General features: G+C 34.2%; 9 protein-coding genes across 11 annotated transcripts; 5 read left to right on the top strand and 4 right to left on the bottom strand.

Annotated features, from left to right (window-relative positions):
- The first annotated feature begins 626 nt into the window (after positions 1-626).
- Pal2 (Peptidyl-alpha-hydroxyglycine-alpha-amidating lyase 2) lies at positions 627-4,036 on the top strand. Its single transcript, XM_047059751.2, has 7 exons — positions 627-752; positions 810-2,614; positions 2,677-2,962; positions 3,039-3,150; positions 3,221-3,289; positions 3,349-3,486; positions 3,561-4,036. Exons 2-7 carry the CDS (start codon positions 2,256-2,258, stop codon positions 3,806-3,808), a joined length of 1,212 nt encoding a protein of 403 aa, XP_046915707.2. The 5' UTR covers positions 627-752; positions 810-2,255; the 3' UTR covers positions 3,809-4,036.
- On the top strand, positions 690-1,718 carry LOC124496251 (cathepsin L1). Its single transcript, XM_047059756.2, has 2 exons — positions 690-752; positions 810-1,718. The coding sequence occupies exons 1-2, from the start codon at positions 690-692 to the stop codon at positions 1,716-1,718; spliced, it is 972 nt and encodes a 323-aa protein (XP_046915712.2).
- A 2,105-nt stretch (positions 4,037-6,141) lies between the features above and the next one.
- LOC124496252 (uncharacterized) lies at positions 6,142-9,769 on the bottom strand. 2 transcript variants are annotated; one of them, XM_075733770.1, is made up of 3 exons: positions 8,949-9,769; positions 7,528-8,198; positions 6,142-7,172 (listed from the first exon to the last, which is right to left on the bottom strand). In XM_075733770.1, the coding sequence occupies exons 1-3, from the start codon at positions 8,978-8,980 to the stop codon at positions 6,772-6,774; spliced, it is 1,104 nt and encodes a 367-aa protein (XP_075589885.1). In that variant the 5' UTR covers positions 8,981-9,769; the 3' UTR covers positions 6,142-6,771. The 2 variants fall into 2 exon arrangements, with proteins under 2 accessions (XP_075589885.1, XP_046915713.2); XM_047059757.2 differs by lacking the exon at positions 8,949-9,769 and having other exon boundaries at positions 7,528-8,598.
- Positions 9,770-10,198: 429 nt separating this feature from the next.
- eIF2Bgamma (eukaryotic translation initiation factor 2B subunit gamma) lies at positions 10,199-12,125 on the top strand. Its single transcript, XM_047059750.2, has 4 exons — positions 10,199-10,737; positions 10,794-11,120; positions 11,188-11,389; positions 11,455-12,125. The coding sequence occupies exons 1-4, from the start codon at positions 10,566-10,568 to the stop codon at positions 12,095-12,097; spliced, it is 1,344 nt and encodes a 447-aa protein (XP_046915706.1). The 5' UTR covers positions 10,199-10,565; the 3' UTR covers positions 12,098-12,125.
- Snx1 (sorting nexin 1) lies at positions 12,088-15,015 on the bottom strand. 2 transcript variants are annotated; one of them, XM_047059748.2, is made up of 5 exons: positions 14,187-15,015; positions 13,169-14,131; positions 13,029-13,058; positions 12,481-12,930; positions 12,088-12,407 (listed from the first exon to the last, which is right to left on the bottom strand). In XM_047059748.2, the coding sequence occupies exons 1-5, from the start codon at positions 14,274-14,276 to the stop codon at positions 12,201-12,203; spliced, it is 1,740 nt and encodes a 579-aa protein (XP_046915704.2). In that variant the 5' UTR covers positions 14,277-15,015; the 3' UTR covers positions 12,088-12,200. The 2 variants fall into 2 exon arrangements, with proteins under 2 accessions (XP_046915704.2, XP_046915705.2); XM_047059749.2 differs by lacking the exon at positions 13,029-13,058.
- LOC124496254 (uncharacterized protein C15orf61) lies at positions 14,533-15,379 on the bottom strand. The gene has a single exon (XM_047059759.2). The coding sequence runs from the start codon at positions 15,044-15,046 to the stop codon at positions 14,585-14,587; it is 462 nt and encodes a 153-aa protein (XP_046915715.1). The 5' UTR covers positions 15,047-15,379; the 3' UTR covers positions 14,533-14,584.
- Positions 15,380-15,617: 238 nt separating this feature from the next.
- On the top strand, positions 15,618-16,758 carry sigmar (Tumor necrosis factor alpha-induced protein 8-like protein sigmar). Its single transcript, XM_047059758.2, has 2 exons — positions 15,618-16,162; positions 16,221-16,758. The coding sequence occupies exons 1-2, from the start codon at positions 15,866-15,868 to the stop codon at positions 16,602-16,604; spliced, it is 681 nt and encodes a 226-aa protein (XP_046915714.2). The 5' UTR covers positions 15,618-15,865; the 3' UTR covers positions 16,605-16,758.
- Positions 16,432-17,930, bottom strand: Dtwd2 (DTW domain containing 2). Its single transcript, XM_047059755.2, has 2 exons — positions 17,530-17,930; positions 16,432-17,466 (listed from the first exon to the last, which is right to left on the bottom strand). Exons 1-2 carry the CDS (start codon positions 17,928-17,930, stop codon positions 16,749-16,751), a joined length of 1,119 nt encoding a protein of 372 aa, XP_046915711.2. The 3' UTR covers positions 16,432-16,748.
- On the top strand, positions 17,869-23,248 carry Uggt (UDP-glucose-glycoprotein glucosyltransferase). The gene is made up of 3 exons (XM_047059746.2): positions 17,869-21,269; positions 21,336-22,770; positions 22,835-23,248. Exons 1-3 carry the CDS (start codon positions 18,073-18,075, stop codon positions 23,108-23,110), a joined length of 4,908 nt encoding a protein of 1,635 aa, XP_046915702.2. The 5' UTR covers positions 17,869-18,072; the 3' UTR covers positions 23,111-23,248.
- Positions 23,249-23,298: the final 50 nt, after the last annotated feature.

Here is a 23,298-nt window from a genome sequence, read left to right as displayed (position 1 = left end):
ATGTAATCACAAAAAAATCACATTCACGTGCAAAGACGATGATGATGATAAAAAAAGTCAATTCCCAATTGAATCAAATGGAAAAGGTTCATTTTTTAGTTTACATTTCATTTTTTCTGTTCATCGAATCCAATCTATTCTCAATTTATTTATTCGAAATCGATTTTCAATCCAACACCCAATCATCAGATATCATCATCATATCCGATTTGGCAACAATTTAAGTAAAGTAATCTTGTTTAGAGGATTTTTTTCATTTCCTTGGTAATTATAAAATCCACTTCTTTTAAAGATAACGCCATTATTTGTTATTGAACCGGACGCACAATGACTTTTTAATTTTTCTTTTCTTTTTGTTCCTTTGATTATTACGTATCGTGATCAATAATTGATTGATTGAGTGATTTAAATAAAAAAACAATTAATTTAGCAGCTAATCTTGGTCCTTAAAAGAATATAACATCTGATGATCTACTTGTTATCTGAAAAGTGTACCTTTTTGTTTGATTAATAAATTGATTTTTGTTTTCATGTGATCAATTGGTAAAATCCTGTTGCAAAAAAAGTATATAAAAACCAAGCAATCGGTTACTTGCAATCATCACTAAATTTATTTGTTTGTTTGTTATTTTTCAAAAAAGAAACATATATTGGTTATGATGAAAACTCAATTATTTCTCGTATCAATCATGATCGTTATGGCTCAGGCCATTGATCAATTTCGTTTGGATTCGGAATGGTCCAATTTTAAAGTTAGTTTTTTTTTTTTGATTTTGACATGGATTAATAATAATCTGACTCCAATATAGAAAAACTATGACCGTGTATATCGATCTAGTTACGAGGAACAATTCCGTAAACAAATCTTTTCGGATAATTTGGAATTAATTGATCAACATAACCAATTGTATAATGAAGGGAAATCTTCATACACTTTGGGTATCAATCAATTTGGCGATAAATCCATTAGTGAATTTCGACGTTTGAATGGTTTGATTGTATCGAAAAGTGTTCGAACAGCACCACAAATCTATACAGATAATGAAGTTGAATCATTACCGGCCGAAGTTGATTGGACTAAAAAAGGTGTTGTTGCACCAATCAAAAATCAGAAAAATTGTGGATCATGTTGGGCATTTTCAGCTGTAAGTTCAATGGAAAGTGCTCATGCTTTAGCCACCGGACATTTGGTTGAACTTTCCGAACAAGAATTAGTCGATTGTTCTAGCAGTGAAGGTGATTCAGGCTGTGAGGGTGGTTGGATGGATAATGGATTTCAATATGTCATCGATGAGCATGGTATCGATACGGAAAAATCATATCCATACGTTGCTATGGATGAATCATGTAGATCTTATGAGAAAAACAAAACAATCGGTGCTACAATCCGTAGTTATGTGGATGTCAAACAATATGACGAACATGCATTACAATCGGCTTGTGCAAAAGTTGGACCAATATCGGTTGCAATCGATGCTAGTTCATCGCATTTCATGTTTTATAAATCAGGTGTCTATAATCATGATGATTGTTCACAAATGCTTCTGGATCATGGTGTTGTTGTCGTTGGTTATGGAACGTCTGCCTCTGGTAAACAATATTGGAAAGTTCGAAATTCTTGGGGGGTCACCTGGGGGATGGATGGTTATATTCTTATGTCACGTAATAAAGATAATCAATGTGGTATTGCATCGAAAGCTAGCTTTCCAGTTGTTTAAGAATTTTTCCCATTCTATAATAATCGAATCACAATTGAATGTTTCATTTTAAATCAAATTGAACATTATGGTAATAAATAATAACCGAATTTACCGGATTTCCTATTATTTTCGCCTATTGAAAATTTTCCAATCATTTAATTCCATTTTTGTTCACGTAGCGCTATCTAGTGTCTATGGTTGTTATCCAAATATAGTATCCAATCCAATGAATAAATGTTTGGCGCCGAATCGGTTGTATCCAATCGAACAAAATGACTATGATCATGGTCCTGATATATTTTTCTATTTTTCCTTAAAAATTACAATTATATAGTGCTTACTGATTACTGATGACACATCATTGTTCAATTCAGTGATTCAATGATTCGCTCGGATTGTTTTCTCGAGTTATTTACGTCAGAGTTTTTTCTTTTATTTTTTTTTGTGTGGATGGTCTGTGGTTTGTGTGAGCGGCTATAATAATAATAATCTATTCTATAATCTTAGTCTAAAACAATCGCAAAATTAGGCTAAGAATCGAAAATCATCATCATCATGGATCATCGAATATGTAGATTATTAACATTATCATTGACCATTATATTGTTGATAACACTGAATGGTTGTTATGGACGATTCTATGGACGACCGTTTGTTGATCAAGATCTAGAAGATCGTGCTAATTCTTTGGATGATTTGGATGATCAATTATCAGATGTACAAGGACGAACATCCTCATCGTCAGCAAATGATCTTTTATATTTAACGTCGAAACATGCTAAAGAAAATCGTGAATGGTCATTACAAACGGAAAAACATCATTATGATCAGCTTCTTGGTCAGGTATCCGGTGTAGCGGCAACCAAAGATTTTCTTTACATATTTCATCGTGGAAATGTTACCTGGAATCAAAAGTAAGTGTTTTTTTTTCTTGATGAAAAATGTGAAATAATTGCTAAAATGTTTTTGATTTTAGCTCATTCAACGATGATAATGTATATCAACACCAGGATCGACCTGTCAATGTTGATACTATCGTGGCGGTTGATTTAGAAAATGCTGATGTTATGTTTTCATGGGGAAAAGATAGATTCTATCTACCACATGGAATATCCGTTGATCCACAAGGCAATCTTTGGCTGACCGATGTTGCCCTACATCAAGCATTTCGTTATAAAAATAATAACTTTGAACAAGCTGATCTAGTACTTGGTGAACGTTTCGTACCTGGTTCTGATCATGGTCATTTCTGTAAACCAACGGTATAAATGATAAATATTTGGATGAATGAAAACCAAAAAAATTAATTGCAATAAATGTTTACTATTACCATCACAGGATGTCGCTGTAGCCTCCACTGGAACAGTTTATATCAGTGATGGTTATTGTAATTCACGAATTGTTGTTTTTACACCAAATGGACATTATCTCACAGAATTTGCTAATAATGGTCAGTGGCCACTAATTCAATTCAAATCTTGAGATTTAACTGAAAAAAAATTTCTATAACCAATCAATAGATAATCTACGAACACCACATAGTCTAGCATTATTGGAGAATGAAGATTTGATTTGTGTTGCTGATCGAGGTAAATTATCGGTATTTTTATCAATCAGATCACTAAATTCATTAAATTTTTCTCCATAGAAAATGATCGTATAATGTGCTATAGTGCTGGATTGACTAGTTCAATTTCATCAGATGTTATACGTCGTCCACCTGGTTTATTACTATTTGAATTGGAACAAAGTGAATTACGAAAAGTATATGCTATAGCTCATTTGGGTTCGTATTTTAAAATAATACATGCACACTGCAGAATTCTATAAGAATGTCATTGGTCTTTACTCAATTTATAGGTGATGTTATTCTAGCTTTGAATGGTGGCCCACAATCAACAGTCGGTATTTCGATTGATTTAGGTACCGAACAAATAGTGGATGTATGGTCGCCACAAAATGGATCATTTTATGATGCACATGATTTAAGCCTGACTCCAAATGGTCAATCATTTTTCGTTTGTCAATTATCATCAGCTGCTAATAATAATCGATCGAAAATCGTGAAATTTGATCTCGAAGATTATCCTGTATTCATATCGGAATAATAATAAGCCAACGACGAAACAAAGATGAAACAATTAATTGGCAATTATGGAGTTATCAATCACCCACCATCATTCCTACATGCACAATAACAACACTCCCTCAAATATTGATCTCTTTATGAATTTTTTCCAAAAAAAAGAATAATTATTTCAAAATGATGATGATCCCTGTTGATGATTTTAAAACTAACAAAAAAATCTTGACAAATAAAGCTTTTCCTTACTCCATTTTCCATGACCAGTCAATTCAAATGAAAAATCAATCGATAATGACGCGTGCCAACAATTTAAACGTGTTGCAACGTTGCTGTTGTTGAACTAAAAGGGTCTTGAAGTCTTTTCTTTATTATTTATTCAATGGGTCAAAATCCAAAACAAGAAGCAGCTGCCGTCCGTTTTTTTTCTTCAAAGCCAATGAACTGACCATTGAAAAAATGCCCATAAGGTATTTGACTTACTTTGTTCGTCGCCGTCGTGCGCCAAACACGTCTGTCGTTTTCACCATTGATTTCGAATAATTCTTCCGTTAATCGTTAAGACATCTGCCAATCTAATTGTCGACCTCAACGAATCTTATATTATATAGGTACCTTATGTTCAGAATTCAAGTCAAGTCAAACAAAATTGTCTCAGAAAGTTTATCACTTGCTGCATACACACACATCTGCATACAGGAAAAATAAATGTTCCAAAATACCGATACCTATGTGTGTGGAGGTCAAATTTACGCGCCAAATTTTTTTAGTAAACCAATTTTTTCCATTTCTCACATACTCTCTCAAATGACAGTTTTTTTGGCGCCAAAAACACGTGTGTATGTGGGAACAATGAACACGTGTTGATCCATTATCCGGTCCCCATATATCTACCGATAATGATGAGAGTGAGAGACTGATGAATTCGTACGTGCATATGATTGACTATATGGTGTATGTATGTGTACCAGAGGGTACCTGGATGTTCTCACGATTGGCAATATGTGTGTGTGATATATTTTTTTTTGTTAAACTTACATTCATTGTGTGTGTATTTACCTGTATTGTCAAGGTGTGTGTGTGTGTGTATGTGTGGGTAGGTCGGACGGTCGATCGATCAGTCTCACCCTATTGCTCTACATTTATCATTTAGTCTCTCAGCAGTTGTTTATTGGTTTTTCATTTTTTTCGTTGGTTGTATTTATTATTCATGCACGCAACTACATAAGGGTAAACTTTTGAAGATTTCATTTTTTGGCGCCAAAAAAAATAAAATCTCCTCTTTGTATACCTATAGACAGGGCAGGTGTTTTCGTTGTTGTTTTTTTTCATTTATACAGGAGCGATTCACATATCGATGGCCGATGTGTGCGTGATTGATTGATCATCATCCGATGTCCAAACGAAAGAATAAAAATTCATTAACTCTTTACTATACTATGATCATTAGATTAAAATATGAGAACAATTGGTATTTGGTTCAGTGTGCAATGACCCGAATCGAACATTTCGGAAAAAAATGAAATAAAGAATTGTCGAGGCCATGAACAACAACAAAAAAAACGGATGCCACGAATAGATCACGATTGATGCTATTAAATAAAAAAAGAAAACGAAGGGAAATGTGTGATGAGACATTATCATCATCATGTCATATTCGAATTATGGTTTTGTCGGTTTTTGTTTTCTATTCATTGAATGACCTTTGTCCCTCTCCTCTCCCGGTTCGGAAAGTGTGTGTGTAACACTGGTAGTATTTATTTGTCGTCGAAGTAGTAGTAGTACATTGACCAATTGTTTTTCTTGTCTGATGATGATGATGATTGACCGGACAGCCAAATCTAAATGTCAAGTCAATATATTTCTTTAAGAAACACGAGAGACAGATGGCTTCACTTTGATTTCTCTATAAATGGTTCCGCCGCTATATATACGAACATCTGTCACACACTTATACAAACACGTACAGGAAATATGAAAATAAAACCTTAATACGTGTGTGTGTGTGTGATATCAACTTTGGAAAAATATGAATATTCTTTCGAAAATAACAAAAAAAAATTGAAATTAATTTTGCACCACAATTCAATGCAATTATAAATGAGTTCAATTGTTTAGTTTTTATTCTTCTTGCTTTCATTTCTTGTCCATGTCATGCTTCCTTTAGTTAAATAGTACTATAGATTTGATGGTCATGACAATCACAAAAAAAATCTTTCAACCATAAACCTCAAAAGATCTAAAATAATGCTGGTGGTTGGTTTGTTGTTGGTCAAGGTTCAGTGATTTGACGGTTCATGAAAACATACATAAACACCGGCAGAATGATGAAAAGGAAATGGATAAATTCGAAAAAAATTCTCATTCACATTTATTTATTTTATGATAATCACCATGTAAAACACAGCTAGACATACGAAATAGATGAATGAATGAATGAAAGAAAGAATTGTAAGGAAGAAACCAGAAACCACAAAATATATCTGAGAAAAAAACAAACAAACAAACAAAAGTATATCTCCTGTGTTTTGTATGTGTGTGTGTGTGTGTGTGTGAAAGTATATGACCATACCACAATTTGAATAAAGAATTTAATCAGTGTATTGTTGAATTGTTGTTGTGTGAAAAAAGGGATAAAGAAATAATAGTCAATGACTAGGGATGGGGGTATTGTTGGATGTTTATGTGTGTTTTTTTAAAAGATGAAAATCTTTATAATATGAATTTATATAAATATGAGATTCATTGAATGAAATGAAAGAGGCGAGGATGAAGAAATGGATTATAGAAGGAAATCTTCAATTTAGTAGTAGTAGTATAATAAAGTTTTTATATATTTCCAAAAATAAGAAAATTCTTCAAAAAACAGCGAAAACAGTAAATAGAAAAATGATTGATCCATATATGAGTGTTTTAGATAATTGTACTCGTTGTTGCAAATGAAATGGTGCCCGAAATCAAACAAACAACACACCAACATCGAACCATTCAATCATTCTTTTTTTTAATTTGCACGTTTTTCCCGGACGACGACGATGTAGTAGTTGTCGAACTTGACGACGATGATGACGACGACGACGACGATGGAGCTTCAATGACCGTAATCTTTTCATGTTTAGTGGTCAATGATGATTTTGGCTCATCTTTCGATGATGATGTCTGTTCATATCGTAGACGTTTCATTGTCATCATTTTTGAATACTCGGGTTGTTCTGTTGATTCTTCCTCGGATGATTCCTCATGTGTTTCAATTGGTCGTTTTCGTTGAGATTCATATTGTTGTTGTCCAATATCAATACTTTTGGCAGTAGTGGCCGTAGATAATGATGTGGTCGTAGTCGTCGTCATGGTCGATATGGATCGTGCTTTACATCGTACCGGTAACATGCCTATGATTTTATTTTTGGACAAGAGGCACAAAGGGGAGAATGAAAAGAGAGAAAAGACAAAAAATTCAAGATTAACTAATATTCGAAAGATTTAAATCGATGATCGCTAATTTGATTGATGATCGCAATAATGCAGTGAAAGACATCTACTTTAGCTAATGGATCACTCGGAAAAGTTGAAGATTTAAAAAGTCTCTTGCAAGCAATTGGCGTGAGCCTCTTTTCAAAAAGAGACACAAAAAATTCATTTGTCATGTAAAAAAGAGGCTACGTATCTAATCGTAAGGATCCATTATTTTATCATTTATATCAGGTGTGATACAACTAACCTATCACTTATGGTGATAATACATACCCATTAGAGACGCTTGTCTAGTCATGCTGCTGGTTGTAGTTGTTGTGGTAGCACCACCGGAAGCTTTAGGTTTTGATGTTAATGAAATTGATGATTCAATAGGTTGTTGTTGTTGTTGAACAACTTGTTCCCAACGGAAACGATCACCAGGACGATCAGGTAATGGTGTTCCACGTTCAAAATCAAAATTATATCTTTCACGTTGTTGTCGTTGAATCTGTGCCATTTGTTCAGAAAGCCAACCGGTCGTACGTTCCTGCTGTTCCGGTGTATCGGTTGTTGTCGTTGTTGCCGTCGATGTTGCTGCCGTTGTTGTGAATAATCTTCGACGTACTGATTGTATTTGACGGGTATCGATACGATGAGTTGCTGCTGCTGCTGTTTCGATGAATGATGGCCGAATTTGATGTGATGATGAACCGGCAATATCAGCTGCCGATGTAGTTGCTGCCGTTGGCATTGATGTCGTCTGTATGGTTGATGATGATGGTAATAATGCTGCTGCTTCTTCCTCTTCTTCTTCGATATTTTCCAATTCTTCAGTTGGTATTAATGATGATGATGATGATGGAAATCCGGTACCACGATGACGATGACGTGATTGATGATGATTATCACTGTTATTATTATTACCACCACTATTGCTATCAAAGGACATGACACGATGTGATCTATTGTCATATTCCATCATATTTGTTGATGACGATCGTGATCGTATTGATTTCAATACGATCGATGCAACAACATCAACCCGATCCATTGTTCGACAAGAGCAACAACAGGTAGTAGATGATGACATTATCGGATGTAATTGAAAAATCATTATTATTTATATATTAAAATATTTGAATTTGAATTTTGGATATATATTATTGGATTGGATTGGAATAATATGTAGAACAAAGAATATTCAAAGCTCAAGGAATATTTTTAAACATTTAACAGAAAAATGGACAACAAAAATGATGAAATGCTGATGATTAAGGCACTAATTTCTTTCTGCATTCACTCTCCTGCCTGCCTAAAACGATGACGACCCAAATAAACAGAACGGTGGTCAAATATCGAATGAATAGAATTTTGTAGAAAAAAAATAACCAGGTGCACAAAAGCTGCTGCGAAAACTCCAAGTTTGAATCGTATGGACATCCCACTCACACACACACACACACACACACACACATAAACGTGTTTATCGTAAGAATCAAAATGCTCATGCGCAAATCAAACGTTTTATTCAAAAAAAAAATCACAGTCACTTGCTGCCATCTGATGAATTTTATCTGAAAAATAAATTTTCGAATATGGCTGACGGACTTATGGTTGCGAAAAAAACCACTGAATATTCTTTGAAATTACAATCAATTTGTCTATGGTCAAATAAATCTATATACTGTAAGCAATATTACAAATCAACAAACCTGTTGCTGTTGATGCCAATACTTTGCGGCATTATCCATGTAGATTACATTCAATAATAACATTCCAAATGAGGATCGTGAAATTGATGCTGTATTTATTGTGATTTTTAAAAAAATTGAATCTTCATTTATTGTTTGTTTGGTTTTTAGGACCATCTGAAACTTGAATGATTACGATACCATGTGTCTGATGAATGATTTTTGTTTCTTTTACTCTTTTCAAAAATTGAATGATGGTTTTTATTCATTAGGTCGATACACACATAATGCTGGCTTGTGTGGTTGTTTTTGGTTTGAAACAATATCGGATTGAAAAAAGAAGAAGAAAAAAAAAGAAAAACAAAAATGGGCAATGGGTAATCCAATATATGAAAAAATTGAATTATTTTCTCATATGATGATGTTGATGGTGATGATAAACAAAATCACGGATACAGAAGAGTAGTACTCGAATCGTATTGCAGAACCACCACCAGCAGGATAATTTGGGGCAAATTAAACCAAAAAAAAGAACCGTTTTTTTTTGTTGTTGTTGCTGAAAATGAAGGAGTTTTTTTTGTTGTTGTTATTATCAAATTTCAATAAATCAAACAAACGGAACAAAACGAAAAAATCATAAACATTCATCTATTCTTCCATTGTTCGATGATATTCGACGGTTCGATGATTATGTCAATATATACCAGGTGCCAGGTATATATTTGCAGATTCATTCTACACATCCACAATTGGAATATTGAATTTCCAACGGAATTTTTCACCGACCAGATTTGAAAAATTTTCACCACCACATACTAACACTATACGCGCCCATCATATACAAAGTGAAAAAAATCCGTTGGAGAATTATGAAAGGCGGCAACATTTTTTCCAAGAATTACGACGACGACGCCGTCTCCGTCGATTGTATCCATTCATCACATCACACCACACACACTTGTTGCCAATGCTTCACCCGTCATCATTACGCATGATACATCACGATTGATAGCAGCATCATCATCATCATTAGTATTAAGCTAACAATTTTCAAATTTTCAAATTCAAATCACTGAGATTGAAAATGATTCATGATTGGTTAGATTTGAAAATCCTGGGCGTACGCCTGACTAATGATTTCGGTTATCAATTTTTTTCTGGTTTTTTCATTTTTCCAACGGTCGTTTTTTTTAACGAAATGTTTTTTTAGAAAAAAATAATTAGAAATCTGCACACACGCAAATATCTTTTCCTCATTATTTAAAAAATCCATCAAACTCCCACCAATCAGTGCCATATATCGATCAATCGAACTGTGTAATTAAACTAATTAGGAACAAATCAAATCGAATAAAAAAAATGACCTGACACCTGGCACCTGTTGGCAATGGGTCGATCGTTGACAACAGGTGTGTAAGATGTAAAAAAGCAGATGCTATCATCGAAAATCTGAAATTTGATGGCTTTTTTTCAAAAAAAAAAAAAATTTCATCCACACATTACATTATTCGATCAACGTATAAACTAGACGTTTTTCTAATTGAACAACTTGCAACGCACAAACATTGTACACGTGCATGTTTTAATTTTTTATTAAAATTTTTTTCTTCGGTAAAAAAATAAAAAATTGGTAATGTAATGATGGTGAAAAATCAATTCGATTATGAATTTCATACAATCATTTTGGCTGCTGGTCGTGGTTCTCGTATGAACCATATTTTACATGGCCGTCCTAAATGTTTACTGCAGATCGCCAATCGGCCAATGATACAGTATTCGTTGGAATTACTTCAACGTCATCATATTCAAGGTTTGCAAAAAAAATGATTTTTTTTCGTTCCTCATTGATTTATATCAATACTCTAGAGGCTTTTATTATCGTTTTGGACAATGAAGAACATCAGATTAAAAATGCAGTTACCGCTTTAGGTTTGGATATTCAATTACGATTTGTTACGATACCACATGCTGGAGATTATGCTACTGCCGATAGTTTACGAGCTATTCAAAAACAGGAAAAACTAACAAAAGATATTCTTCTTGTATCATGTGATCTTGTAGCCGATATTGATCTTGAGCAATTTATTCAACTATATCGACTTCGAAATGCATCTTTTTTGTGTGCCTTTTCATCACAATGCTATCCAAAGGAAAACCTAATGCCTGCAATCAAATTGGCCGATAATTGTAAAGGTAAATGTAAATTATTTGAGATGGAATCATTAGATTAGATTTTTGTTGTTATTGTTATTGATTACAGAATTCGATTATATTGGTTTGGATGGAAACGATTCTAACCGGTTGGTTTTCTTCGAACCCGATGTTATGTTCACTACGGATTCGATTCCATTAAAACGTTCGATTTTGGAATGTTGTCCATATTTTCAACTAAGAACCGATCTAATTGATTCACATATTTACCTTTTCCGCAATTGGATACTCGACTATCTACAACATGAAACGTGAGTTTATCACACAACCTTGATGATTACTGGTTTAATCAAATTATCTGCTCCATTATCATCAGTGGTATTCGATCGATTAAATTTGATCTGTTACCATCATTAGTGCGGAAACAATTTCGACGTCAAAATTCCGATCGATCAACTGAATCAAGTCGACCATATGAAAATGATGAACAATCGAAAAAATCAAAACGATTTATCGATTTTATTCAAATACCAGAATTGGAAACTTATATGGCCGATATAAATCTGAATCAAATCGATAATGAAAATCATGAAAAGAAATCAAAATCATCATTGATCAATTGCGTCGCTCTAATCATTGACACTGGTCATTTAGTACGAGTGAATAATTTGTTGGGATTTTGCCAAGCTAATCGATTTCTAATTGATCAAAAATCAATTTCAAATAATTCATTGATCAACCATAATTCAAAATTGGGTGAAAAAACTATGCTAAAACGAACTGTAATTGGTAATAATTGTAAAATTGGTGACCAATGTCATTTGACCAATTGTATCATTCAAGATAATGCAACAATCGAAAATGGTTGTCAATTGATCAATTCGGTTATATGTTCAGATGTTTATTTAGAGGGAAATGTTGTACTGGAAAATTGCATAGTCGGTCCACGATATCGAGTGGGTGAAAAAAGTCATTATCGTAATGAATCATTGATACAAGAAATGCTTGATTTGATCTGATAAATAAATCTATTTTATTTTTGTAATATGACTTTATCGATTGTGACAAAAAAAATTAAGAATAAGGAGGCCACAATCCACACACAATGATTATTCCACTGTTTCAGGCAGAAATTGATTTTGCTTCGGGCAAGAATGTTTCCCAACATTCAATCAATGCCTCCTGTGTTTGCAACAATGATTCCATGTATTTGAGGAAATTATTTCGAAAATCTCGAATACGATTCAAATCGAAACGTTCAAATTCTTGTTTAATTGTATCTGATATTTTTTCGAAATCTGCCTTTGCTTTTTCCACACGTTCTTGAAGCTAGGTTATTATGGATGGGTGAAAAGAAAAAGAAAAAATCAGAATTTGTTGACCAAAAAAAAACACTACTTACATCTTGTATTTCTTCATCAATTTGTGGTGATGAAGAACGTTCATTCTTCAGAGTCAACTCTAATTTTGCTTTGGATTCATATTTACGATTTAAACTTTGTTCCAGATTGGTTAGATTCTGGAAACATTTTACACGTTCATGGAATGCTTCGCGTACGGCTCCAATCATGCCAATATAATCACGTAATAGTTCGGAAAGATAAAGGAAATCATGATTCGCTTGTGATTCGTAGATTTTCTCCACTTTTTCATGTGTGGCAGCCAAATGTGAAAGTGCACACGACAATGATACATTATGCTCATCATGACCTATCAATGCGGTCGATTTACCAAGGATACCCAATGATGACGATAGTTCTTTTCGATTATGTATCAACGATTCAATGGCCGCATGTAATTTACGTAATTGGCCGTCCAACATTTCAATTTGTTGTTGTTTCGATTCAAACCACTAAGATGAAGAATGAAAAAACAAAAGAAGAACATAGATTATAATCAATCGATTCAAGTTAAACCGGGAAAAAGATTGAACAAACAAAAAAGAGAAACCTTAATTTCTTCGAAGCTGTTACAAAGATTCTTGATTTCGAGGATAGCATGAAATGAAAAAGTTATAGACACAAATTATGACATCAAAAATCGAATTGGACAGTAATCCTTAAGAACAAAGACAATTATTCAAAGCTTACCGGATCAGATTCTTCCATACGGAATGTCATTTTATTAACAGTATCGCCGACCAGTGAAAACATTCGTTTTAAACCGGCTCCACTTAAAGCCGATGTAGATGTTGATCGTGGTAATTCAGTATCAAGCTCAAGAAATTCTCGGAAATCTGGATCCGAACAAAGGATCGGGTGTTCAGCAGTACGTTGTAGATAACGTTCCAAAGCGGCACGACGTTTAGCAAGAAAATCCATCGAATGTAGTGATTCATCTTTAGCCATCTTCACTTTGGCCGTTCCAAAGGCTGATTTAGCCGGTGGTGGTGGAATGATTCGGCCTGATTGTCCATGTTTCATCAGGAGTTTTGAATGGAGACCCAAAAAATCGGAAAAACGACGATTTACAGTCATAGATTGACGACGGAAATAAGGCAAGGTCGTTCGAGTGCTGACAGAATAGATCATGTAAGAACCCATGCCTTCGCCCATTTTTTGTGGTTCAGAAATAGTGATCGTTATTTGACTAGGCGTAATCATAGCCGGTTGTTGTTGCAAAGTTTTTGTTGCCGCTGTTGTTGGCTGTGGTAATTCGGCCGGACGTGATTCAATGGGAACCGTTTCGAGTGGTTTAATTGCATTGATTCCACCTGTTATTGGTTCTTTATTCAAATTACTATCATTTTCTGACTTGATAGAAGCTTGCTGAGGTTTCAAATCATCTTTATCGCATTTTGAATCATTCAAGTCGATTGTATTCATCTCAGATTCCAATGTATTAATAACTGATGAATGTTGTGGGATAGATAATTTTCTGGGAGGTGGTGTTGGTATTGCACCGTTGCCCATTTCTTGTTTAGGATCAGAATCCGTTTGCTCTTTTTCGATATCGAGTGTTTGGTGACTATCATCATCATCATCACCGAGATTAATGTTGGCCATTTTCGTTTCAGATGGCGAAGATTCTTCATGTTTTGCTTTAATTGGTTGCTATTTAAATTGTTGGCATGTAATTAAATTATTCAAAAAATGAGAAAAAACAAACCTCATAAGCTGAAGCAAACAAATCTTCATCATCTTCATCTGAAAGTGTCGACAATGGATTATTGGTCGGTTTGGCAATGGATTCGGACATGGTGGGTGATTTTTTTTTGCAATAACTTTGATTCCAATTGATGGTAATGATTTGAACTGTAAGAGTTGAGTTGACAAATAAATCAACTTTTCGGATAGAACAAGAAAACGTCCGTAAATTATTTTAGCAAATAAATGATAAATGATGATTAAATATTGGCCAATATTAGATTGTGAACATGAAACAATGAAATAAAAAAAAATAAATCGCCCACACACTCAGCTGGACGACGACTGAAAAAAACGCCGATATCAAATTCCGTTCATAAAGTACGTTTTTATTATTTTTTTTTATCAGACAATAATCAATCAATAAGGCAAATCCCGATTTTCCTTGTACCAAAAATAAATTCGAATCGATTTAGTCGAATTAATATGGACATCTTCGTGATGTTTAGCCATCATCCAGCCAGTAATACCATATGCTAAGGTTGGAATACCAAATTGTAGACATTTAATCCACGTATAAAACACGTTTTGAATGTAAAGGTCTTCCAAAGGTCGACGGCTACAATGATATTTAATATATGGCCAACATCCAATTCTTAAGATATGATAATTATGACCATCGACAGACCAATTAAAATGGGACCAACCAAATTGGTCATTCAAAATTGAACGATATGGAATAAAGAATGCCGTCCAATATGGATAACGAGATTGTCGTAAATGGGCTGTCAATACTTGTGATGCTAATGGTCGATGATGAACATCTACAATACCAAATCTACGACCAATCCAAATCCATGGACCAAATCTTGTACGAGTCATAGGATAAAAAAAAACCACAAAAGTGGACAGGTATCGGCACGTGTAAGCCTCGTTTTGTTGACGTGGGTTGTTCGAAAACAAACACACACGCTACTCGCATTACTTTAGTTTACAAAGATACACACGAAAAGCGTATATCTTTTTTTGGCCTAACATCGATTATCCCAGGAAGAAAAACTAGAGCTCAGGAAATGAAATCCATCTCAGCCCGAAAAATACCCGGAAGTCATCGTGAATTTAGATTAAAATTCAGACACTTGATGCCAACACAAAAATGTGATGGTCGAGGACTTTCCACAAAGAAAGCGAAAAAAATCTTCGGAGCGAGCCAGAGCGACACCTGTCATTTGACATTAAAATGATTAACAATTTTTTTATAGCAAACACAAATGACTGTTCAATTCGATTACAGATTAAACATTCAGATTTTCTGTAAGTTTTATTTCGAAAGACGATGTCATCGTTCAAGTAATTCAATCATCATTTATGAAGAATAAATTTTTGTATAAATTTTATTTTTTGTTATCGATTTTGTTGTTTGATTATGTTATTCAGAATATGTGCTGAACTAATTTAACTAAATGACCGGATGTAGAAAGGAAATACAATGAAACAATGGCAAACTCAAGCAAACAACCCAGTAATAATAGTAATGAAGTGAACGTGAGTCACATAACATAATGCCAATGTGGAGAGAGCGAGACCAACTGTTGCTGGGTGGCAGACAGATGTTATTGGGTCGTTTCAACCATTTGTTGCTGGATTTTTTTTTTCGTTCAGTCTGATTACTTAAGTTGTTAGAAAAAAAAACAAAATAAAATGTCTTCGGTACATTCATTCGAAAATTCCGATAATCAACAACAACAACCTCCACAACCACCGCCACCACCATCAACATTTCAAAGTCATGATATTGGTCTACGAATACAGAAAAAATTATTCGGCCGTATGATGTCGAATAAAACAATGGCCAAAACATTAATTGATTCAGATTCGACATGTTTAATGGATAATTTACACAGGTTATGTAAATTATATTGTCGACAACACGATGACAAAATTGTATCATCTGGACCCAAAGAAATAGCTGACAAAATTGTCAAATATTTAATGAAGGTAGATACTGAATTTGTTGATTTGACACAAATAATAATCACCTGTCACACTCATTTAGATAACAATTAAAGTAGCCATATTGGTAATGAATCATCAATTGGATAATGATGAAATGTATCGAATGGCAAAAATTCAACACTCAATTCGTTCCATTCTAATGACAATCGTATCGTTTCATCAAGTAGATTTCAGTTATGAACGTCAATATTTACAGCAACAAATGCAAAAATGCAAGACGGAATTAAAACAATTAATACAACGACATCTAAGTGAGAAATCACAAAAAAGAATTGATTTTGTTTTCGATTTTCTTGGTCATTCGGAATTTTTGGACAGTTTTTTCACTGCAACAACCAATAATTCAATGGATAAACAATGGTTGGAAATGAAAGCCACAATTGTTGAAGATATAAATCGATTGTTAGAACGAAAAAATTGGTGATTGTGAAATCAGTGTGTGTGTGTGTGGGTGTGAAACAAAGAAACATCTGTGTACATAATTCAGTCGGGTGGTCAATTCTAATTAAATAATTGTAATAATAATGACAACCATTAAGAAAATAATGAATTGTGAATGAATTTTTCTTCATAACAAGTGAACAAGATTTTTTAGATCCGAAATTGGATTATTATTGACAATTTGTTGATCAACTTTTTTCTTTAAACGCCGATTCAATGGTCTTTGATACAGACCATTAGTGATGAGATACTCTTTGCTTTGGTGTTTGACAGCTCCCATATTCAGTTGATAATCACATATGGCTCGTAATGGTCGTGTTAAACGATCATGAATCGATGGATCATTTTCTAATCGGGAAAAAAGAATTGCAGCAGCCTCAACAGTTGACAAACACGTTTCAGTTGGTTGTGTACGTATCACATATTGTGATCGACCTGTCGATTCTAATTTAATACAACGTAACGAATGTAGAAATGGGTTACAATTATATAAGACACGTGCTTGATGCCATGTACCATCCAATATGATCGCATTGAATCCAGTGAATTGATCATCATTTTTATTTGGTTGGATACCTTCAATACCTAATGATTCAGCCATAGGTGATGGATACAGCAATATGGTTTCACGTTGTTCAATTAAATCAAACAACTCGGGAAATTTTTTCATTGGAAATCGTTTTCCATTAAATAAATGATAATTATCATTTGGAATGCTTAGTTCCAAAATTTTCGTCGTACGAAGACAACGTTTTAATTCATTTGGATGTTGCAAAATGATTAGATGATTTTGTAATTGCAATATTGGATCAATATCCGAACAAAAACATACTGGTTCTGGTCGTCTGTATAAATGAGTGACAAGAAAATTGGTTTTAATTAATCTCGAAATCCAGGATAAAACTTACTGGCATTGTGAACAAATCACACGTTTAGTCGGTGGTTCGACCAACATTTCGGCCATATCAAATAGAAATTGTTCATCGTCATCATCATCGTTGTGATCATTATGCAATTTATTATCACTATTTTGCATTCTAATAATTCTTAAAAAGATACTAAGAAAAGATACTAGCCCAACTAGATTTGAGAATCTTACGAATAAATACTGGTTCTGATTAATCTGATTAATCTGATTAAAATGTTTAAAATGTTGAATGATTTGTCTTTGGTTTAGATCGGGCAGTGATTTTATTGACAATGTGTGTTCGTCACGTATCATATGAATGGAATCGAATTTTGCATGCATGTGTGTGTGTGTGTCTGTATTTTGGATCATCGCGTCAGCATAAAACCGAAAGAAAAGCATACAGTGATTTATAGTCAGTGCCTGTAAATTTTTTCAGATTAAGATTTTGATTATATTTCTGAAATGCCGATAATCAGTATTTGTCATTGTTGTTAATATTTTTCTCATTATCAAGTAAAACTCATTTGATAGATTGTGAAGAATGCTAAATCTGTCCCATCGATTATCGCCGTCTAGTTTGGCATTTTTATTTTCATTATTACTATTGTTGTCCAAATGGTCTGAACAATCAACAACACACTCATCATCATCATCATCATCATCATCCAAATCAGTGAAAATTCTTTTGCAATCAAAATGGTCGCAAACACCAATGTATTTGGAGGTGGCGGAATTTTTGGCCGAAGAAAATCCAGATTTTTATTGGCAATATCTTGATGATCTTCAAACCGAATCGATGGCATTGAGTTCGGCTGCTGAAAATTGGACAACAATGCAACAACAATATCAATCTAGTTTACGATTAGCATCAAAACTTTTACGGTCAGAACCAAAATTATCCATATTGAAATTTGCATTATCACTGCGATCGTATTCACCACGTGTGATTGCATTCAAAAATATTATTGAAGACATTTTTGCTTCAACAAATCAACTTGAAAAATGTAATGGCTCATTCATAGAGTTGACCATACCATCAGTTGTTGATCGACCAAAATACGTTTGTAATAATGGTGATGATATCAGTCAAGCTATCGATAGTATGATCAATCATGTACAATCTGATAATGTTGAACAGCTTTCACATCCTGTAGTGTATTCCGTTGATCATATCTTTCCAGGACGATATTCATCTATTGAGACATCACCACATTCCATAACAGTAATATTGTATGCAACGATTGGTTCAAAATCATTTTTTCGTCTACATAAATTGATTAAACAACAAATCGATCAAGGCAAACCCATTCGATACATAATTCGTCATAATCCACAATCGACAAAAACGCATGTTGCTTTATCCGGTTATGGTGTCGAATTGGCCATTAAATCGACCGAATACAAAGCTCAAGATGACACACGAGTACGTGGAGAAGTAGTAGAATCAAGTAATCCTATATGGAAAGATGACCAAGAACAATCAAAACCAGATGAAGTGGCTGGGTTTATATTCTCGAAATTGAAAGCAAACAATGCTGCCTTATCCGACAAACTGAATGAATTTCGTAACCATCTAATGGATCAAGAAAAAGAGATTGCTACATTAAAAGTTTGGGAATTACAAGAAATCAGTCTGCAAGCAGTGACAAAAGTTCTTTCCGTACAAAAAGAAAAAGCACTATCCGTATTACGTGATATATCACAGAATTTCCCAAGTGTAGCACGATCATTGGTCAAAATACATGTTGAACCGGAATTGAAACGTGAAATTGCGTGGAATCAGAATCATTTTTATCAAAATCTTAATCTAGCTACATCGGATACAGCTTTATTCATCAATGGTCTCTATCATGATATCGATTCTGTGGATGTATTCACATTGTTGGACACAATGAAAAACGAATATTACACCGTATCAAAATTACACACCTTATTGAATGGTGATCATGATCGAATAAAAAAATTGGATGCTTCATGGGAACGTGGCCAGCAACAACAACAACAATTAGATTTCCAGATGGATATTCGTGATTCATCTGTTCTCTATATTAATGATATTGAAAAAGATCGTATGTATAAAAGTTGGCCTAGTTCACTGCAAGAAATGTTACGTCCAACATATCCAGGAATACTGCGTAATATTCGTCGTAATATGTATCATTTGGTATTGATTATTGACCCTAGTCGTAAGGAATCATTCGATATGCTAAAGATGGCCGAATCATTTTACATACACAAGGCTCCTGTTCGCATTGGTTTAATTTTCGATGTGAATGACAATCAAACCATAACTGGTTATCGAAATGCTGGTATTGCATGTCTTGAAGCTTATAATTATATTTCACAACAGAAAACTCCATATGAAGCATTATCATTCGTTACCGATGTTATAGCCTATGCTACATCACAAGGTGTTCGTGACCTAGAACCAGATGATATTGTCAATCATTTCAAATCGAAAATTTCCAAATCAGAAGCCGATGATGTTTTTGGTGCCGATTCAAGCTATGACATTGGAAGAAAGTTATCCCGTGATTTTCTTGATCGTACCGGTTTGGAACATGGACCAAAAGCAATGATGAATGGTGTTCTACTCAAAGAATCACATCTACAGGCTGATTATTTCGAAGAAGCAGTGCTTAGCGAAATTATGCGTCAAAGTTCACAATTTCAAAAAGCAATCTACAAAGCTGAACTAACCGATGAAGATGATGTTCTTGAATGGCTAATGTCAAAGAAAACTGTGATGACACGATTGAATCGTGTAATTTTTGGTCTCGATCATTCGAATCAAAAACGAATGGAAACATCCAAATACTTGGATCTCACATCGGGTCATCAATTACCGAAACAAGATGATGGAAGCGCATATTTTATGGCCAACATTAACGATTTACAGGCAACGATTCTTTCACAATTAAAATACATAAATAGTAAAAAAGATTGCAATCCAGTTACCGTTTGGTTGGCATCAGATTTTCTTACATTCGATGCTCGGCAAATACTTCGTGCCGGTCTCAATCATCTGCGAGAAAATAGTCGTTATATGCGTTTATCATTGATTTATGTCAATCATAATCCTGTAACCCGAGTTTTGGAATCAGCATTAAGTACCATTTCAAGTCCATCACAATTATTATCATTCTTGAATAAAGTTGCTGTTATGGATTATCAAGATTGGGATGCAAATATTGAACAAATTGGTCAACTTATTTCAGATGAATATCGAAAAGCATTCTATGAACGTCATTCATTGCTTAAAGCAAATCCTAATTCCTCACCATTCCCTCTACATCAGGCAATTGCATCTCGATTATTTGGCATATCTTCATCGGATAATTTTGCTCTAATATTGAATGGTAAAATATTCAAAGTACCCGTACTTCTATCATCATCATCATCATCATCGACAGATCATGATCATGGTGGTCACAAACTTGCATTCAATGAAGATGATTTCACACTAATGGAACGATATGCGCAGAATTTTTGGTCAGAAAAAATTCTAAACACACTGAATAATGACGAACGTAATGCCGGAACACGAAAATGTTCAGATCTAGTTTTGCGTATTTGTTCTGTATTATTGTCGAAATCATCGTCGACAAATAGTGCTTCATATAAACAAAGATATGAAATAAACAATGTTCATGATGAACATAGTGTTTTGGTGCTCGAACCTCGACATCCGTCGCAACCATTCATCGAATTGACAGCCATATTAGATCCATTGACTAGGTAAGTCGGATTATCATTAATGACGATGTTTAAATGTTTTTTTTTATTCCTTAATTCCCTAAATAGAGGCGCGCAGAAAATTTCACCAATTTTGGCCACCTTTTATGAAGTGTTTAATGCCCGAGTAAAGATTCATTTCAATGCTGTGGAAAAACATTCTGATATGCCATTGAAATCATTCTATCGTTTTGTTTTGGATCAAGAACCTCGATTTGTTTCTGCTAGTGGATCGATTATAAATCCAGTAGCATTGTTTAAATCGATGCCAAAAACACCATTGTTCACTGTTGGTATGTCTGTGCCTGAAAATTGGATGGTCGAAGCTGTTGAAGCAATTTATGATTTGGATAATATTCATCTCGCACAAGTGGATTCCAACATTGTTGGTGCCGTATTTGAACTGGAACATTTATTAGTGGAAGGTCATTGTTTTGAACAATCGTCTGGCAGTCCACCAAGAGGATTACAATTTACACTGGGTACTCAGACTAAACCTACGATGTACGATACAATAGTTATGGCCAATCTTGGTTATTTCCAATTGAAAGCATCACCAGGAATATGGATGCTTCGTTTACGTCAAGGTCGATCGACCGATATCTATACAATCGTATCACATGATAATACCGATCAAGTAGCCAATACAACCAAAGTCATACCGATCGTTAGTTCATTCCGATCATTGGTGATCAAAATTCGTGTGAATAAAAAACCGGGAAAACAAAATGAAGAACTTTTATATGATTCAGACGACAACTCTTTGGATGATCAAAGTGGTGGTGGCTGGTTTTCTGGTTGGAATTCAGAAAAATCAACACGCCAATATTCAGCTGACAAAGGAGCAAAAGATTCATCTGGCGAAGATGAAGATTCAAAACGTATCAATATATTTTCTTTGGCCTCTGGACATCTTTATGAACGATTATTACGCATTATGATGATGAGTGTGTTGAAAAACACCAAAACGCCGGTAAAGTTCTGGTTTCTGAAGAATTATCTATCGCCACAATTCAAACAAGTATTGCCACATATGGCTCGTCAGTATGAATTTGAATATGAATTAGTACAATATAAATGGCCTCGTTGGTTGCATCAACAAACGGAAAAACAACGTATCATTTGGGGTTATAAAATCTTATTCCTCGATGTACTGTTCCCGTTGGATGTTAAAAAAATTATATTTGTCGATGCCGATCAAGTTGTGCGTGCCGATCTTCGTGAATTACGTGATCTCGATCTAGAAGGTGCACCGTATGGTTACACACCATTCTGTGATTCTCGTAAAGATATGGATGGTTTTCGTTTTTGGAAATCCGGTTATTGGGCCACACATTTACATGGCCGTAAATATCATATTAGTGCTTTGTATGTGGTGGATTTGCAGAAATTTCGTCGTATTGCTGCTGGTGATCGACTTCGTGGCCAATATCAAGGTCTGAGTCAAGATCCTAATAGTTTATCTAACCTTGATCAAGATCTGCCTAACAACATGATACATCAGGTGTGCGAAATGAAAAATTTTCTTTATTCATTCGGATAATGTTTATTTATTTTTTCTCATTCAGGTGGCTATTAAATCACTCCCTCAGGAATGGCTTTGGTGTGAAACATGGTGTGATGATGATTCAAAACAACAGGCTAAAACAATTGATCTTTGTAATAATCCTAAAACGAAAGAACCAAAATTAACCAGTGCTAGACGTATTGTTGCCGAATGGGAAAATTATGATCGTGAATTGAAGGAATTTCTCGAACGATTAAGGCAGAATTTCAAACAAAATGATGATAAAATGAAATATCCTTCTGATGGTAAATCATCACATTCACATCAAGAGCTATGATCATCATCATCAGGGAAGGGTAGATTTGTAATTTTTTGTAAATTCAAAAAAATTTGAATCAACTTTAGTAATTAAATGTGTGTTACACACACATATATTTAATTTAATAAAAATAAAAATTTTATTTTGTTTCGATTATATCGTCGATAAACGATAGTGTCCATATGACACTCAAAACACGAAACCAA

Source organism: Dermatophagoides farinae, chromosome 8 (assembly GCF_024713945.1).
Source record: "Dermatophagoides farinae isolate YC_2012a chromosome 8, ASM2471394v1, whole genome shotgun sequence".
In the NCBI taxonomy this organism is placed as follows: domain Eukaryota; kingdom Metazoa; phylum Arthropoda; class Arachnida; order Sarcoptiformes; family Pyroglyphidae; genus Dermatophagoides; species Dermatophagoides farinae.
Note: the sequence above shows the minus strand (reverse complement) of the source record. Positions and strands in the feature narration are given on the sequence as shown.

Excerpts from the sequence above, each read along its gene's own strand:
- Snx1 (XM_047059748.2), bottom strand. The coding sequence starts at position 14,276 with ATGTCCGAATCCATTGCCAAACCGACCAATAATCCATTGTCGACACTT. Across the intron at positions 14,132-14,186 it reads TGTTTGCTTCAGCTTATGAG|CAACCAATTAAAGCAAAACA; the intron begins GTTTGTTTTTTC and ends CAATTTAAATAG. Across the intron at positions 12,408-12,480 it reads TTGATGAAGAAATACAAGAT|CTTCAAGAACGTGTGGAAAA; the intron begins GTAAGTAGTGTT and ends ATAATAACCTAG.
- Dtwd2 (XM_047059755.2), bottom strand. The coding sequence starts at position 17,930 with ATGCTTTTCTTTCGGTTTTATGCTGACGCGATGATCCAAAATACAGAC. Across the intron at positions 17,467-17,529 it reads GTGATTTGTTCACAATGCCA|ACGACCAGAACCAGTATGTT; the intron begins GTAAGTTTTATC and ends TCATTTATACAG.
- Uggt (XM_047059746.2), top strand. The coding sequence starts at position 18,073 with ATGCTAAATCTGTCCCATCGATTATCGCCGTCTAGTTTGGCATTTTTA. Across the intron at positions 21,270-21,335 it reads ATATTAGATCCATTGACTAG|AGGCGCGCAGAAAATTTCAC; the intron begins GTAAGTCGGATT and ends TTCCCTAAATAG. Across the intron at positions 22,771-22,834 it reads CTAACAACATGATACATCAG|GTGGCTATTAAATCACTCCC; the intron begins GTGTGCGAAATG and ends TTTCTCATTCAG.
- eIF2Bgamma (XM_047059750.2), top strand. The coding sequence starts at position 10,566 with ATGATGGTGAAAAATCAATTCGATTATGAATTTCATACAATCATTTTG. Across the intron at positions 11,121-11,187 it reads ATTGGCCGATAATTGTAAAG|AATTCGATTATATTGGTTTG; the intron begins GTAAATGTAAAT and ends TATTGATTACAG. Across the intron at positions 11,390-11,454 it reads GACTATCTACAACATGAAAC|TGGTATTCGATCGATTAAAT; the intron begins GTGAGTTTATCA and ends CATTATCATCAG.
- sigmar (XM_047059758.2), top strand. The coding sequence starts at position 15,866 with ATGTCTTCGGTACATTCATTCGAAAATTCCGATAATCAACAACAACAA. Across the intron at positions 16,163-16,220 it reads TTGTCAAATATTTAATGAAG|ATAACAATTAAAGTAGCCAT; the intron begins GTAGATACTGAA and ends ACACTCATTTAG.
- LOC124496252 (XM_047059757.2), bottom strand. The coding sequence starts at position 8,350 with ATGATTTTTCAATTACATCCGATAATGTCATCATCTACTACCTGTTGT. Across the intron at positions 7,173-7,527 it reads TAGACAAGCGTCTCTAATGG|GCATGTTACCGGTACGATGT; the intron begins GTATGTATTATC and ends ATAAAATCATAG.
- Pal2 (XM_047059751.2), top strand. The coding sequence starts at position 2,256 with ATGGATCATCGAATATGTAGATTATTAACATTATCATTGACCATTATA. Across the intron at positions 2,963-3,038 it reads GTCATTTCTGTAAACCAACG|GATGTCGCTGTAGCCTCCAC; the intron begins GTATAAATGATA and ends TTACCATCACAG. Across the intron at positions 3,151-3,220 it reads CACAGAATTTGCTAATAATG|ATAATCTACGAACACCACAT; the intron begins GTCAGTGGCCAC and ends ACCAATCAATAG.
- LOC124496254 (XM_047059759.2), bottom strand. The coding sequence starts at position 15,046 with ATGACTCGTACAAGATTTGGTCCATGGATTTGGATTGGTCGTAGATTT.
- LOC124496251 (XM_047059756.2), top strand. The coding sequence starts at position 690 with ATGATCGTTATGGCTCAGGCCATTGATCAATTTCGTTTGGATTCGGAA. Across the intron at positions 753-809 it reads CGGAATGGTCCAATTTTAAA|AAAAACTATGACCGTGTATA; the intron begins GTTAGTTTTTTT and ends ACTCCAATATAG.